The 14951-nt window shown below is 38.3% G+C and overlaps 1 protein-coding gene across 1 annotated transcript in view; it reads left to right on the top strand.

Moving 5' to 3' along the window:
- MAOB (monoamine oxidase B) overlaps window positions 1-14951 on the top strand; it is a 104636-nt gene that overhangs the window by 32768 nt on the left and 56917 nt on the right. Inside the window, exons 2-3 of the mRNA XM_082446553.1 lie at window positions 4858-4952; window positions 6420-6557. Of these exons, the coding sequence (XP_082302679.1) occupies window positions 4858-4952; window positions 6420-6557 (233 nt within the window). The remainder of the gene's footprint in view (window positions 1-4857; window positions 4953-6419; window positions 6558-14951) is intronic.

Here is a 14951-nt window from a genome sequence, read left to right as displayed (position 1 = left end):
TAGTTGCTCCGCGGCATGTGGGATCTTCCCGGACCAGGGATCAAACCCGTGTCCCCTGCATTGGCAGGCAGATTCTTAACCACTGTGCCACCAGGGAAGCCCCATTCATCTTTAAGTTGGGCAAACCTTAAGTATTTTGCAATTAAAAATATATATAATCTAAGAAAACCCACCTATTATTTCAAATAATCATCTTCATAATTTTGATTTTATAGCCATTTTAAAAAAATTGAGATATAATTGACATATATTAGCTTTAGGTGTACAACATAAAGATTCAATATTAGTATATACTGTGAAATGATCACCACAATATGTCTAGTTAACATACATCACCACACATAGTTACAAAAATTTTTTTTCTTTGGATGAGAATTTTTTTTTAATTAATTTATTTATTTATATTTATTTTTGGCTGTGTTGGGTCTTCGTTTCTGTGTGAGGGCTTTCTCTAGTTGTGGCGAACAGGGGCCACTCTTCAACATGGTGCGCGGGCCTCTCTTGTTGCGGAGCACAGGCTCCAGACGCGCAGGCTCAGTAGTTGTGGCTCACGGGCTTAGTTGCTCCGCGGCATGTGGGATCTTCCCAGACCAGGGCTCGAACCCGTGTCCCCTGCATTGGCAGGCAGATTTTTAACCACTGCGCCACCAGGGAAGCCCCTGGATGAGAATTTTTAAGGTCTACTCTCTTAGCAACTTTCAAATATACAATACGGTCTGATTAACTATAGTCACCATGTTGTACATTACATCCCCATGACTTATTTATTTTATAACTAGAAATTTGTACCTTTTGACCACCCGATTTAACTTTTTTTTCCAGAATTTTTTATTGTGAGAATTTTCAAGGAATTATATACACTCATATACCTACCAACTAGATTGTACAGTTAACATTTTTGCTATATTTGCTTTGTTCTGTATTATCCATCTATCCATCCCTCTCTTTATCTATCAATCCCTCTTTTTTTTTGATGCGTTTCAAAGGAAGCCACAGACATCGGGACCTTCTACCTCTAATTACCTTAGCATGTCTATCCTTAACCAGCTTTGTTTGCATCTGCAGTTTCTTGTCCTCCAGCAAGCACAAAAATCACATGTTATTTTTGTTTTTTTGTTTTTATCACAATGCTTTTATTATAACAAAATTCACATGTTTTTTATTAACACCTATTGATGTCACTCAAATTTCATGCTCCACAGGGCAGACTTTGAGCTAATGCTTTGGGGTTATGAAGACACCACCTATGTAATGAAATTCCAGGTTATTTAAAATTGTTGTCCTGTCTCATGTAGATTAATCACAGAATGGAAAGGGGGTTAATCGTTCATTTTGCAGATGGGGAAAGTGAGGCCCAGAAAGGTGGGGACACTTGTTCAAGGTCATACACCCCATTAGACCTATTTGGCATAGAGCTTTTCAACAGAATGACAGTGTTCTGCCTTGTCCTTGAATGAGGCTATGTGTTCCTTTCACTCTGGTCCTTGCACACCGCTGACTGCCTTGGTCTTTGGCTCGCAAGGGTGTTTCAGCGGCGAAGTAAACCTCCTGGGCCAGGCTCCAAGCTAGGCTCCCAAATGACTGCTTTGTAACTTCATTTCTTCCAGTTACTTGTCACATCTCATCCAGATTTCCTTTCCTTGGCAACGTCCACATTTTATTCTGTTCTGCTAGAATTCCAAATGAATCATCTCATTTTTGGTGAAAGGAGATGTTGAAATGAAGAAGTGTTCAAAGTATTCTACAGCAGGCCTGTGACCCTCTTCTGGGCATTTGTAACACCCAGCTCTTTCAGAGACTAAGATCTAGGGAGTGGGTGAGCCAAAGGGGGAATGGTATCTCTCCTATTTTATATTCTACCTTAAAGATGTTTGTGATTCTAAAAATCATGTTGGTAAAATAAATAAATAAATAAAAATAAAATAAAAATCATGTTGGTAATCCATAGGAGGGCAATGAGATATTTCACCCTTAAATCACAGTCAAGGAAACTATCATGGCATCATATGATTATTTTCGATACTTAAAAAACAGTATTCTTAAAGGAGTGTGTGTTTATTTATATATATTCCATTGAATTTCCAAAAGGTGAATTAAACGATTAGTTTTATATAACAATTTTTAAAATGAAGACTATAACACACAAATTTGGGAAAGACAAGGCTGTAATTTCTGGGTTTGCCTCCTTTTTTCATGGGAGACCATACTGAGGTCAAGCAGAAACAAATTTTGTCTACCATGATTATAATACACGAAAGAGAACCGACTCCTTTCACACGACAAAAAAAGACAAGAGCTTGGCTATGAAACGAGACTCATTATGATTGCTGACATTTTAGGGAAATGCAATAATTTACATGTAAAGCGTGATGAAACAATTTTTATGGTTTTAAATGTATTCTGAAAGGCCTTGGAAGGCAATCTCATTGTAGTATCTCAGAAGCAGCCGCATCTGGAGAAAGGTTGCTATGGCAACTCATGAAAGCTTGATGTTTTTTTCTCCTTTTCAAGAGCATAAATCATCCCACGGCCTGAGGCTTCAGTAAAGGTCTCCTTTATTTTAGAAGCTATTGCCATTTGTTTTTGTGTTGTATATTTTGACTGTCTAAGAGAAAACAGAGCAAAGGGCTTCCAAGAGGGCTTGGAGTCTTTTTCATATCTGGGGGCAAGATGTGAATAACGTAATTCTAGACTTTGCTTCTCAGTGATCAAAGTGATGGTACATACACATTGATATGCTTAGTTTATATCATGTGTTGTTTCAGTTTTCAAGAAAGTTGTGATCGGTGCGTTCTCAGGAAAGAGGAGTTAGCCTGGACTTGAGGAGGAACTGTTTGGCCAAAGCACCTCTTAATGAGTAGTTCAATGGCGGTATCCTAGCGGGCACTGCGACGCTCTAAATGTCTTCAGATCTGCCTGTAAATGTCTTGGTCCCAGGGTTTTGGGCACTGACAGACTCCAGGTGGTTTTTATCAATATAGTCTTTCCAAGAAAGTTAATAAAGAAATATTCTATTTTTAAAACTCGGCATGCTTTGAGAATTTTTTTTAACAACATTGGCTTTGTATGTTACAGGAAGTAATGTGACTAATGAAGAACACACAGTTCACAGAAACAGAGCCGGCTTTTAGACCGAGCTCTGCCATCGCTAGTTGTGTAACGCTGAGCAAGCTCTTGAATCTCTCCCAGACTCCATTTTCTAATCTGAAAAATAGGAATAACAATGAGAGCCTCAAAGGCTTATTGTTAAGAACTTAATGTGTGTGAATATTGGAAACTGTAGTGCTGTACAAATATAAGGTGGTTATTATAATTGGTTGGCCGGCTTTCTTTCCAGCTCTTTTTCTTTGAAAAAGTCAAGGGTATCCCTTTACCATTTCCGGTGTGAGGAGAAGAAATCAGTTTCAACGTGTGTCAATAGTTTAGTTTCCTATACTATATAAACAAATATATTTATATAGACACCATTTCAGCCATTTGTTTATTTCTTGACTAAGTAATTAAATGTCATCTTTGCTGCAGGGTATTAAATGAATACATTCAACAAACATGTAAGTGTCAACTGTGTACTAGCATCCAGGACACAAAGACTAGATAATTAAATTCTTGTCATTCAGGAAATAAGTTTTCTGAGTTTCAAGGCCAAGGCATAAACTGTTCAGGCTGATGCCGTGAAAGAAGGGTTGTAATCCAGCCCACACTCTGCTAGCCAAGCACCGATGTGAGCTGCATTCACTCAAAGAAAGGATGCCTTTTTGAAATTCACCTGCCATGAGTGTGTGCCTTTGTTACCGAGTCCAAGCTCGCTCTGTTCACCGCTCGACTGGCCAATAAATCGGGAGACGAGGTGTTGAGGCAAGGAATAGCGACTTTATTCAGAAAGCCAGCAAACCAAGAAGATGGCAGACTAGTGTCTCAAAAGAACCATCTTATGGGGTCTGAATGCCAGTTTCTCTTACAGAACAAAGAGGGGGAGGAAGTGAGGAAGTAAGGTAAAAAGGCCATAAGTCTTGCAAATATCACCTCGAATGGCCAGCCTCAGGGAGGGGATGTGTTAATTTCTTCTTTCTTGCAACCATTCACAGGTGGACAGGGTCAGGATGTTTCCCTGAACAAAGGCACTTTGATTTAACATTCACAGAGGGGGGCAGGGTTCCCTGAGGCAGGTCATTATGTATAGACAGTATCCTTTTCGTGAACAAAAGCAATGGGAAGCAAAGGTTAAAGTAAAAGAAACAGATCCAGCATGTAGTCAGATTTTGTTCTTCCCTGTAACACCTTCTTGTCATTTACACAGAGGTATGGAATGTGCTAGCAGTGACCCTGATGTTTATGTGGTTCGTGATGTTCTATGGAAGGCTTTCAGTGTTTCACCATTTAGTAAAGGCTGCTGGCCATGTTTGTTATCTGGAGTCAGATTGCCTGGATTTGAATACTGGCTCTGCCTTTGGCCAGCTGTGTGACCTTGGGTATATTGCTTGACCTCTCTGTGCTTCTCTTTTTACATCTGCCCACTTCATAGAGTTGTTAGGAGGATAAATAAATTCTTATATGTAAAACACTTGGAATAGAAACTGGCATGCAGTCAGTGCTCAAAATGTTCCTGTTTTCAGTGATATCTTTACCTGCCTCTACTCTGTGTTGAAGAGTTCAACAATCAACGTCTGAATTCTACCTACAAATGCCGCTTTCCTTTAATGAATTTAATCTCACATTGGTGATATTTTTCTTTTTACCCCAGACCCTTTTGTTTGTGTGTGCTAACATGGACTTTTCTCATTGGCTGTTAGCATGAGGAGCTGATCTGCAGTCCCTGTAAAGTGTTTGATTCTGATTTTTTCTTGTATTTTCTCCCAGGTATGGCAGCAGCCAAACTCCTGCATGACTCTGGCCTGAATGTGATTGTTCTGGAAGCCCGGGACCGTGTGGGAGGCAGGACTTACACCATCAGGGTAAGACAATAATGATGGGCTGGAGAAACATGACACTGAAGCTGAGTTTCTTGTTTCTTTCTGAAACTCTTGAACTTCATTTGACTCTTTTTAAGAGAGTGAAAATTACTCTCCACAGCCTCTCAATTTGCTTCCTTTTCAACCCTTTTCTTCTGTCCCTTTTCTCACCTCATGATACTTGGCACTTGCCCAATGAATGATTGCCCCAATAATTAGGTGTTTGAAATACATTAGTGAATAAGACAAAGACCACTGCCCTTGTGAAATGTATGTTCCCTTTTTTTTAAGTCGGGGAACTATACAATCAACAAACAAACAAACAAAAACAGAAAAGGAGGACCTGCTCTGGTGTCCCTGACTATTGGGAATCCAGTTATGTTTGGACATGTTCAAACATAGGGAGTTTTTCTAGTCACTCTTTTTCAAAGGTTGGTCCTTAGTCGTTTCAAGTGACGCTAATTCATAACCATATAGAAAACTTTCTGTTGAACATAAGAGCAGTTTCAAAGGTTTGAATTAGGACCAAATATTCCCTAATGCTATCTTTCAAATGTCTGGATGAGCAAACCACAAAGGAAGTGGTCATTTCCTGGATGGACTTAGAGTTTATCATACTAAGTGAAGAAAGTCACACGAAGAAAGACAAATATCATATGATATCACTTATATGTAGAATCTTAAAAAAATGATACAAAAAAAAAAATGATACAAAGGAACTTACAGAACAGAAATAGACTCACAAACGTAGAAGGCAAATTTATGGTTACCAAAGGAGATAGAGAGGGGAGGGATAAATTAGGAGTTTGGGATTAACAGATACACACTACCATATATAACATAGATAACCAACAAGGTCCTACTGTATAGCACAGGGAACTATATTAAACATTTTGTAATAACCTATAATGGAAAAGAATCTGAAAAAGAATATATATATGTGTATATATACACATATATACATATATACACATATATGCATATATATATATATATATATATAAAACTGAATCACTTTGCTACACACCTGAAACATTGTAAATCAATGAAGAAAAAAAAGAAAAGAAATGGTCATTTCCTTTCTCGCTTTTCCTCTAGCATTAGGTGCCTCAAAATTAGCCTGAAATGCTAAGTAAAGAGAAATTCATCAGTAATTCACAGCTTACAAATCTAAGCCACTAAAACCCAAAGCACGTTGTGGTATGTATTGAGAATGATGGGGTTCAGAAGTCTCTTGCCTATTTCAAGGTCAATCAATTTTGCTTTACATTAAGGAATGATTCAATAACTGTTAAGTTGCATGACTGAAGTAGAGTTGCTAACAGAATCCAGTTTTCTATGGATACACCTCAACGTGTGTCTAAAACCTATGAAATGCCAATTTGCTTATTTCAGGGCTGTCTTTTTTTTTATCTTACGAATAACATTTTCACATATATTTATTTTTATTTTTTTTCCATGGGAAAACAGAACCAAAAAGTTAAATATGTGGACCTTGGAGGATCTTATGTTGGCCCAACTCAGAATCGTATCTTAAGATTATCCAAGGAGCTAGGATTGGAGACCTACAAAGTGAATGAAGTAGAGCGTCTGATTCACCATGTAAAGGTAAGCCTGCACCAGCCTTTGAAGGATTTGAAGATTTCTCTATGGGTGTTTTCCATATATGAATTCCATATCCTCCCCTCAGACAATCTCCTTCATCCTTGAATGATGCATATGTATTTTATAAGTATATTTCAACCATTCTGAGAATTTTTTTTTTTACTGTTATCAAAGGAGAATTCTAAACCTATTTGGGAAGGTTATTGATGAAGTGGTATTGCCCATTTGGTAAAAAGTTTAACAAAACCAATAGAGAAAAAAACATTTGTGATTGATTTATTAAATACCTCTATTAAAATAACTGGGGCTCTTTCATGTGATACAAAAACCTGTGTATAGTTTTACTAATGCTGCCCTAGACTTCACATTATAGAGTATTTGCAGTATGTCTAATGTAATATTTTGAAATTTGGTCATTATGTCCTATATAGAGGCTAAACTCGCTCTCTTTTAGAGATTTACATAAAAGTAAGTCAAGTCTCAAATTCCGTCTTTCATGGGGAAGCTCCATTGATCTCCCCCAAATTCCTGTGAGTTTACTGGGTTTCCAATTCCCATGATCATTTGTGGCTCATGGTTCTTGCTTCCATGATACTTATGCTCATTCACACTCATGGCCTGTGACTATTCTTTCCTTTGTTCTATGTCAACCTGGGTTCAAATTCATCTCTTTCTCTTGATTTTCTTCGGACCACGCCAAGCATTTGTGTACAGCAAAATTGACTGAAGTTTTGAACAATGTGGGTAAGGGGTTCAATTGCAAAAACATAAACAACTTAGAATTGAATACCGGACGTTCTAATTCTAATAAGCTCTTCAAACAGCGTGCCCCTGGGGATTTCTCACTGGCCACATTTCTCTGTGGATTCCAGTCTCCCACCATGTTTCTGCCTTTAGACTCTTCTGGCATCTCCCTGATCCTTGTTTTCCCAGCGTCATTGTCTTGGTCCACAATGTCACTGATGTTCTCTGACAAGCAAAGAGTCACCTACCCTGGACCCCACTCTGAAGTCCCACGGAAGGACTGGCAGAGGTTTTGAATTTCAGTCTTTCCTCTCTCTTCCTCACTTGCCTCCGTAAGTGGAAGCGAGCAGTATAGAGCCAAATTCCTCACCAGAAGAAATCATCCATCCCCTTAGGAGACAGAAGAACTCGCAACAGTCAGTTTTGATATACATAAGAGTGTTGACACCTGGTTATTATTTGTGGGTGATAATATCAAGAAGGACAAATAATAGACTGTACATTGTGAATCATTTAATAAAACAGGAAATAAACATCTATCTGATTTGGTATAATGCGGGTAACATTTATACATAAATGTTTTGGTTGATGTTCAGATTTTGTTTTATGAGCCTTTTCACCTTGCTTCCCTATTTGTCTAGTGGAAAAAGAGACACATGAATTAGAAATGAAAATGTAGCATGGTGATAGAGTGATTTGTTGAACATCCATCAGCAACACTTAGTAAACATCCTTCATTGCGTTCCTTGCTTTTATATGTAGCTCATCTTGACTGATTTCTTCTGTCTTTATCTTGTCCTAACATTTAAGACTTGCAGAGACTGAATTCCCAGAACACTAGGATCTCTTTTAGGTTTCTCCCGACAAAGGAGATGACTAGAAATTATATTCACTTTTCTGTCTGTGTGTGGGCAGGGTTTCTTGGCAGTCAGGAGCTAAGTTCAGGACGTTTTGTTTATCTGGAAATCTTACGGCCGACATTATGTTCCTTGTTTGAAAGAGATTGCTCATAGTCATCAACTGTGGAAACGATGTAATACTTGAATTTTTCAGAGTGATGACCGAATAATGCTGCTTTCTTAAGCTATTTCGTATAATCCACGTGCAGCTAAGAAAATATAATTAAGCAGTATCTCTGACTTGATACAGAATAAATATATATGCCAACATTGCTTTGTATGAAATTCAAAATAAATGTTATTGCTTTTGAATTATTACAAAAGGAAAGCATGTTTATTGTAAAAATATAATAAGAAAATGTGGTAGAGAAAAACAATTTAAAAACCCCTCCAATAATCCTATCTAGAGAAAATCACTCTAAAATATTCTTTTGGTACCTAGATTTTCATGTTCCTATATTGCTATTTTCTGACTTCTGCTGTACGTGTTTGATATACTTACTCTCTAATTAATTCTCATCCTGACACTATTGAAACACTAATGAATTTATGAAACAAAGGTTTTTTTCAGTCTTGATAAGGGTGCTAATTTGACCTCGTGGCTGTATCCAGTGAAGCGCTACACGATAATAAATAACAATAAAGACCTTAGCGCTAAGAAGTCCTCCCCAAACTAAATATTTGTTCTCCACCATCATCACCTCCATGTCTTTGCTCATATGTCATTTTTCTTATTTTGAACCTGTAAAAAGCATCTCAGATGACTCTATCCATTTCTGGGATTATTGAGCAGAACTCTGATAGCTGATCTGCTACTACATGCCGAAGAATGTAGTTCAGAAAGTTGTCTTCTCTGTCATGGTAGGCAGTACTTTGGCCATTTGGACATTACTCTCTATTACCTATTTCAATAACTGCTGTTCCCAATTGCAAATACTGTTCCCAAGTGGTTCATGCAAATATCTAGTATATTTCTGCCTTGTTTCTTCAGCGGACCTGCATGTATTTCTCAACCCAAAGCCTGAGAATATCAAGAGTATCAAGTGTGTTACTTCTCATATTGTCAGATCCTGCAATTCAAATCAGCCTGCTCAAGGACTCTGGTTTTTTTCAATTTCTTACATGGTCGTTAAAAGAAGACAGAGTTTTACGTGCAGCCTTAATAACATTAAGCTAGGGAATTTGGATGTGACGGTTGGAATTGAAACTGGTGAAATGGAACTACTCACAAAAGGGGGCAGGGGGGTGCTACAGCAGCCCATGATAGGATAGCTAGCCAAAGGAAGGGTATGTTTCCCAAGAAACAGGACTCCCAGTATCACCAGTTCTCTGATAGTTCTGGAAGAAATGGTCTGTTGACAGATGGGATGTGCTCATGCTGGGCCCATAACAAGCATGCATCAACCCCTGGTGTGCTGTGATGTGCAGGGCGTTTTGCTGTCTGCCTCTGATCTGCCAGAAATGTTTCCATCTACTGAGTGGCATTCATTTTTAGTACTACAGTAGATCTGTCTTATGTCGCTAAAATGTGGTTTTCCAAAACCTTGTTTGTGATTCAGAGACGTGATACCAAGCTATACTGGGATTTAATTATCAGTGGGAAAAGTGATCACTTCAGCTCAAATCTATATAATTTAGAAGGTGTTTTCTGCACTTCTCAAATCAGTGATGCAGTCCTTCCTGCTTAACAATTATTGTGAAACATCTACGGAAGTTTTTAATCTGTTTCACAAATCGTCATGCTAATTTCTGCTAGGTTAGTTTAGAAGGCAGCTGTTTACATGCCTTGAAAGTGACTTGTGAAAAATGTTCCGTTTTAGGGACTATCTCATAATTAAAAAGAAAAAGATAAAAAATATAAACCTCTTAAGGGATCTTGCTATATTTTAATTTGTGCCTCCTCCTCCTTCATCGTGTGTGTGTGTGTGTGAGAGAGAGAGAGAGAGAGTGTGTGTGTGTGTTTGCATGTTCACATGTGTGGTTTTGTTGTTGCTTGTTTTTTGTTCTTTTGGGTTCTTACTTTGAAGGAGTTGGAGAAAATTCTGAAGTTTGGTACAATTTAGGCTATTGGCAAATAGAGTTCCTCTGTCTCAGAAGCTTTTATAAGTCTGGAATTTGGAACTAGTGTCTAGTTAAAGTATGCATGAAACTGCTTTAGGCCCAAAAGCTTAACTGTTAGGAGTTTGGTGAATGTAAAGATGTAGCGTGACTTAAACTTAAGAGCCCAACTTCACACCGATCATCATTTCCAAATTTCAGCTATGGGGAGAAACTGAGAAAAAAAGATGCTCTGGTCTTAGTCTACTTCCCAATGAGCAGAAGCCAAGCTTACTGTCAAAGTCCCTTTTGTGTTGTATGTGGTCAACCTCAGTGCTTGAAGAGGCCTGTGAATGAGGCACCATCTCTCAAATATATTACCTACTGCTTGTTGCTACAACTGCTATTCAAACAGCCTCACGGAGCAGGCGCCATATGGCAGAGCCCCTCAGTTTGGTGAGAACTCTGTAAGCCAGTGGAAAATACAGTTAAAAAAAAAAAAAAGCACATAAAAGCGTACAGCGGAAACTAGATCTCTCATGATAAGACCAGTTGAGTGATCTTCTTGGAAGAGATCACTGTCAGTGTTGGGGAACAGCAACAAAAGTAGAGGCGAAATGTTGAGAAAGAAAATATTCAAATTTTAATTGCATTTGGCGAACGGAAACCGTCCTATGGTGCGGGACCCCAGCATCTCCCAGAAATCAGCAGACCGGGAGGGCCCAGTCCTCTTCAGACTCTTAGTATCCCCTTCTGCATGCCTCTCCCTCCAATCCTATTAATCCAGAGAAGCCTGGATCAAAGTCCAGGGTGTACTTGCTTCTCTCACGATGACAGAAGAATCCAGAAACAGGTTAGACAAAATCTTGTATTTCATCCAGGAACAGCTGCCCCTTTCACATGAATGTCACACATGCCACACAGAGCTCACTGGTTCCGAGAGTCTGCCCGAGCTGAGATGGGCTTCCTGAACCTTCCCTTCCACACCCACCCCCATTCCATTTCATTTATTTGTTGGAAACATATATGTCTTATCATCATGGGAGATTTTTTTCCCCCCAGATGTGTAGAATAGTCATTTCCTCTTCAGCAAGTGAAACCCATTTGTTTAGTGATCATTCTGAAGCTTGTGTTAAGTTATTCTGGAAACCAAAGTACTCATTTGTGTTCTTTAGAAAATACAGACAGATTTTCGGCATGTGATAATTTGCTGAAAATGATGCTTTCAATGGCTAGATGTGGAGTGATATTAGGGGATATGAGATGAACTTATTCTAAGCCTTCAAGGTTTCCTTTTAGAATTTAAAATATGATAAAATCACTAAACATATTCTCTGTGTACAAATACACACGCACACACATCTGGATAAACTTAACAAAAACTAGAGTTGTGGGTAACACAGAGTTAGTTTTAAATTATACTGGAGGTGGAGGGTAGAGGATGTATAGAGTTCAGTTATGATGGTGAAATTCATGAAAGGAAACAAGCCTGTAGCTTAAATCCTGTGTGAAATGTTATATGACATCTATACGATGTCATCATGGGGTATGGCCAAGTAGTCCAAAGGAGATGCAGCGACATGGGCCCAGCTCATCAGAGGATGGTGACTAATAAAGGTGATCATGTAACAGGTGAAAGCTTCAGCAGCCTGTAGGGATTGGCAGGAAGTACAAGATGGCCTAAAATGTGTTAGCCTACCTTGCCACACCCTCACAGAGCCCATGCCTTTCTATTGGTCTCTGCTACAACCAGTAAATAATAACAATGGTAACGTTACTCTGGTATGGACATCTAGAACCTTCCAAGTGCTCTCACACTTATGTCTTATTTGGACCTCACAAACGTGAGTCCCAAATAACTGGAAGTTATTTGGCTGTGAACTAGAAGTTTTGTTCCCATTTAACAGGTAAGAATGTAAAGGCTAAAGAGATTAATTGCATATGGCAGGAAGCGATGGAGTCAGAGCATGAACTGAGGCGCCAAGAATACACATTGAAGAGCTCGCTGTCCTCTGGATGGGAGGGTTTCTGTCATTTCCTTCCGAGCCCCAGCACCTAGCTTGCCCCCCTTCCTTCCTGCCAAACTTACCCTCTCACATCTTGGAAAAACCCTGTTAAAGATCCACCTTTCCTTAAAATGTTCTGCAATTGACTCCAGTTATTCCACTGACTCCTTCCCAAGTCCTGTCTCCTCCTCACTTTCTCGATCACATTTTGTAATTTACAGTTATTTGTACTTTAAGATTATGCACCACACACACACACAACATATTTCGTTTATATTTGACTTTCTTGGATTCTTTTTTTTATACTTTCACATAAAGAAGGTTTTTAGGTTTGCCTTTTCACTTATAAATATTTCACAAGTATTTTCTAATGTCATTAAAAGTTCTCTGTAGATACGAGTTTAATATTCTGTCACAAGAGCATTCTGTAATATGGTGGATATTTTGCCAATCGGTTACTGTTAAGCTTCTACACTCTATTCAAGTTGTCTAACATGTAATGCACATCTAATACAAGTGACTACTGTGCAGGGCACAGGGCTAAGTTACTGAATTTGAGACAATTTGGGGTGAAGTCGGTGTGGGATTTGTGGGATCAAAGATTTTTCTTTTAATATGAAAAGAAATAAACAACAAAAAAAGGAAAAGTGACTAAATAAAATAAAGCAAAAAAAAAAAAATCCCATGGCACAATTAAACCAGGAAAAGACAGCAGCCATAGATCATAAAATTTGAGAATTGATGACAAGAAAGGGTTTCCAATCCTGGCTCTTCAATCCCAGAGCTACACCATTGCTGAAAGCAAACATGTTACAAAGTAAAAAATCACTAACAACTCCAACAGTTTCTCTTAGAGCTTCAAGGTTGGTTAAGTACTTGGTCTGCCTTTCCCAATCATCCAGGCGACAGTTTTGCCAGTGCTTTACCACTTTCTCTACCTTTCAATCCTGTGCCATTTCTTTTCTGGGCACCTGCATCCTGCCCACTAAGCTAATGGCACACAATTGAAAATTTTGTCCTAACATCACTCCACTTCAAGGTATCATCAAATGATGATTCCAAATAAAGAACTCAGGAATGGATCAGCTTGGATGAAATTGGCGCTAAACATTAAATACGTTTAAATAAAGATTTAAACAAAGAATTGGAAGAATTACGACTCTAGTAAAGAATGTACTACAGACCTTTTTTAAAAAGCCTTTATATGGTAAAAAATTATATAATCTATAAAATCAGAATGTGGAGAAGGTGAGAAGGGAAGAGGTATAAGAAAAGGTGAGGGCTACTGAAATCTTCCTTCATAGCGTGAAATCGGTATATACCAAAATTATACTTGTAGCTAATAAAAAAACAAAGGCTCAAATCTCTTAATGATTTTTATGATCTTTTGACTTTATGCTACAGGGCTCTTTCTCTTGGGTTATGCAACATTTATTTGAAGTTTAGCTCTTCCTTCAGTTCCTTCCGTTTATGTTTCTTCCATTAAATTTAAGTACATTTATGTCAGTGAAAACAACAAATATGATTTGATTCTGATACTCGTATTTCTTTCTTTGCCCTTTCTTTCCTCCTTCCTTTCTTCCTTTTTTGTTTCCTTCCTCTTTCTCTCAGTCATCCATTCATTCGCTTGTCCATCCATATCAACCATCCAGCCAGCCAGCCAGCCAGCCAGCCATCTTTCTATATTGTAGATGCTTACACAGAAGTCTGGAATGTAATGTTATAGCTATTTTTTTAACCTGAATGGTACGATTTGAGGTAATTTGTTACCTTCTTCATTGTATTTTTGAGTACTGCTTGAACTTTTTATGAAGAGCTCCTCTCATTTTTATTTTAAAAAATGCAATTAGAAAAAGACTTTTTTCATATTCTTTTCCATTATAGTTTATAACAAGATATTGAATATAGTTTCCTGTGCTATACAGTAGGACCTTGTTGGTTATCTATTTTGTATATAGTAATGTGTGTCTGCTAATCCCAAACTCCTAATTTATCCCTCTCCACCCCTTTCCCCTTAGGTAACCATAAGTTAGTTTTCTACGGACAGACTCTACTTTTGATAGTTTATGGTCTATGAGAAGAGGTTAGGCCCAGTGTTTCCAGCAGATATCTGTGATTCTCACCTGCCTAGGCAGCAGTCTCCTGGGTGACATATCTATTAACAATAACCAAACTGCTTCCAGCCAGGCTTAGTGACTGAGCTTTGACCCTTTGAGTGTAGGCAGTCTAGATCCCAAAGCAGCTGTTTGAATGCAAACCCGCAAAGACTCTTATCCTGGTATTACTGGGCCACAGAATTTTCGCAGTGTCTGCTACAGACACACACACACACACACACACACACACACACACACACACATACACACTCTTCATCATTGACTTTTTTTGTGACCTTGGCCATGCTATTTATGCTTTTGTACCTTGATTTCTCCATTTGCAAAAGATGGACATTTGTACCTGTCTTGCTGAGTGCTTTGAGATTTTAAAGAGAAAGAGAACAGAAGACACTGATTAACATTATTTTCACCAAGAAGCCTGCTGTGATACACTGAAGATACTAAGGATGTTTTGATAGAGCTTGTTTCCTTTCCTTTTGAAAACAAACTTTTCTAATAGGCTCTGAGGAGCCTTACTACCAAGTAAAAATTTAAATGGTGAGACACCAGATAGGATAAAGCTTTACAAATTCTTTTCAAAAGAGAACCAGGCCA

This window comes from Balaenoptera physalus, assembly GCF_965194825.1.
Source record: "Balaenoptera physalus genome assembly, chromosome: X".
Lineage (NCBI taxonomy): Eukaryota > Metazoa > Chordata > Mammalia > Artiodactyla > Balaenopteridae > Balaenoptera > Balaenoptera physalus.
Note: the sequence above shows the minus strand (reverse complement) of the source record. Positions and strands in the feature narration are given on the sequence as shown.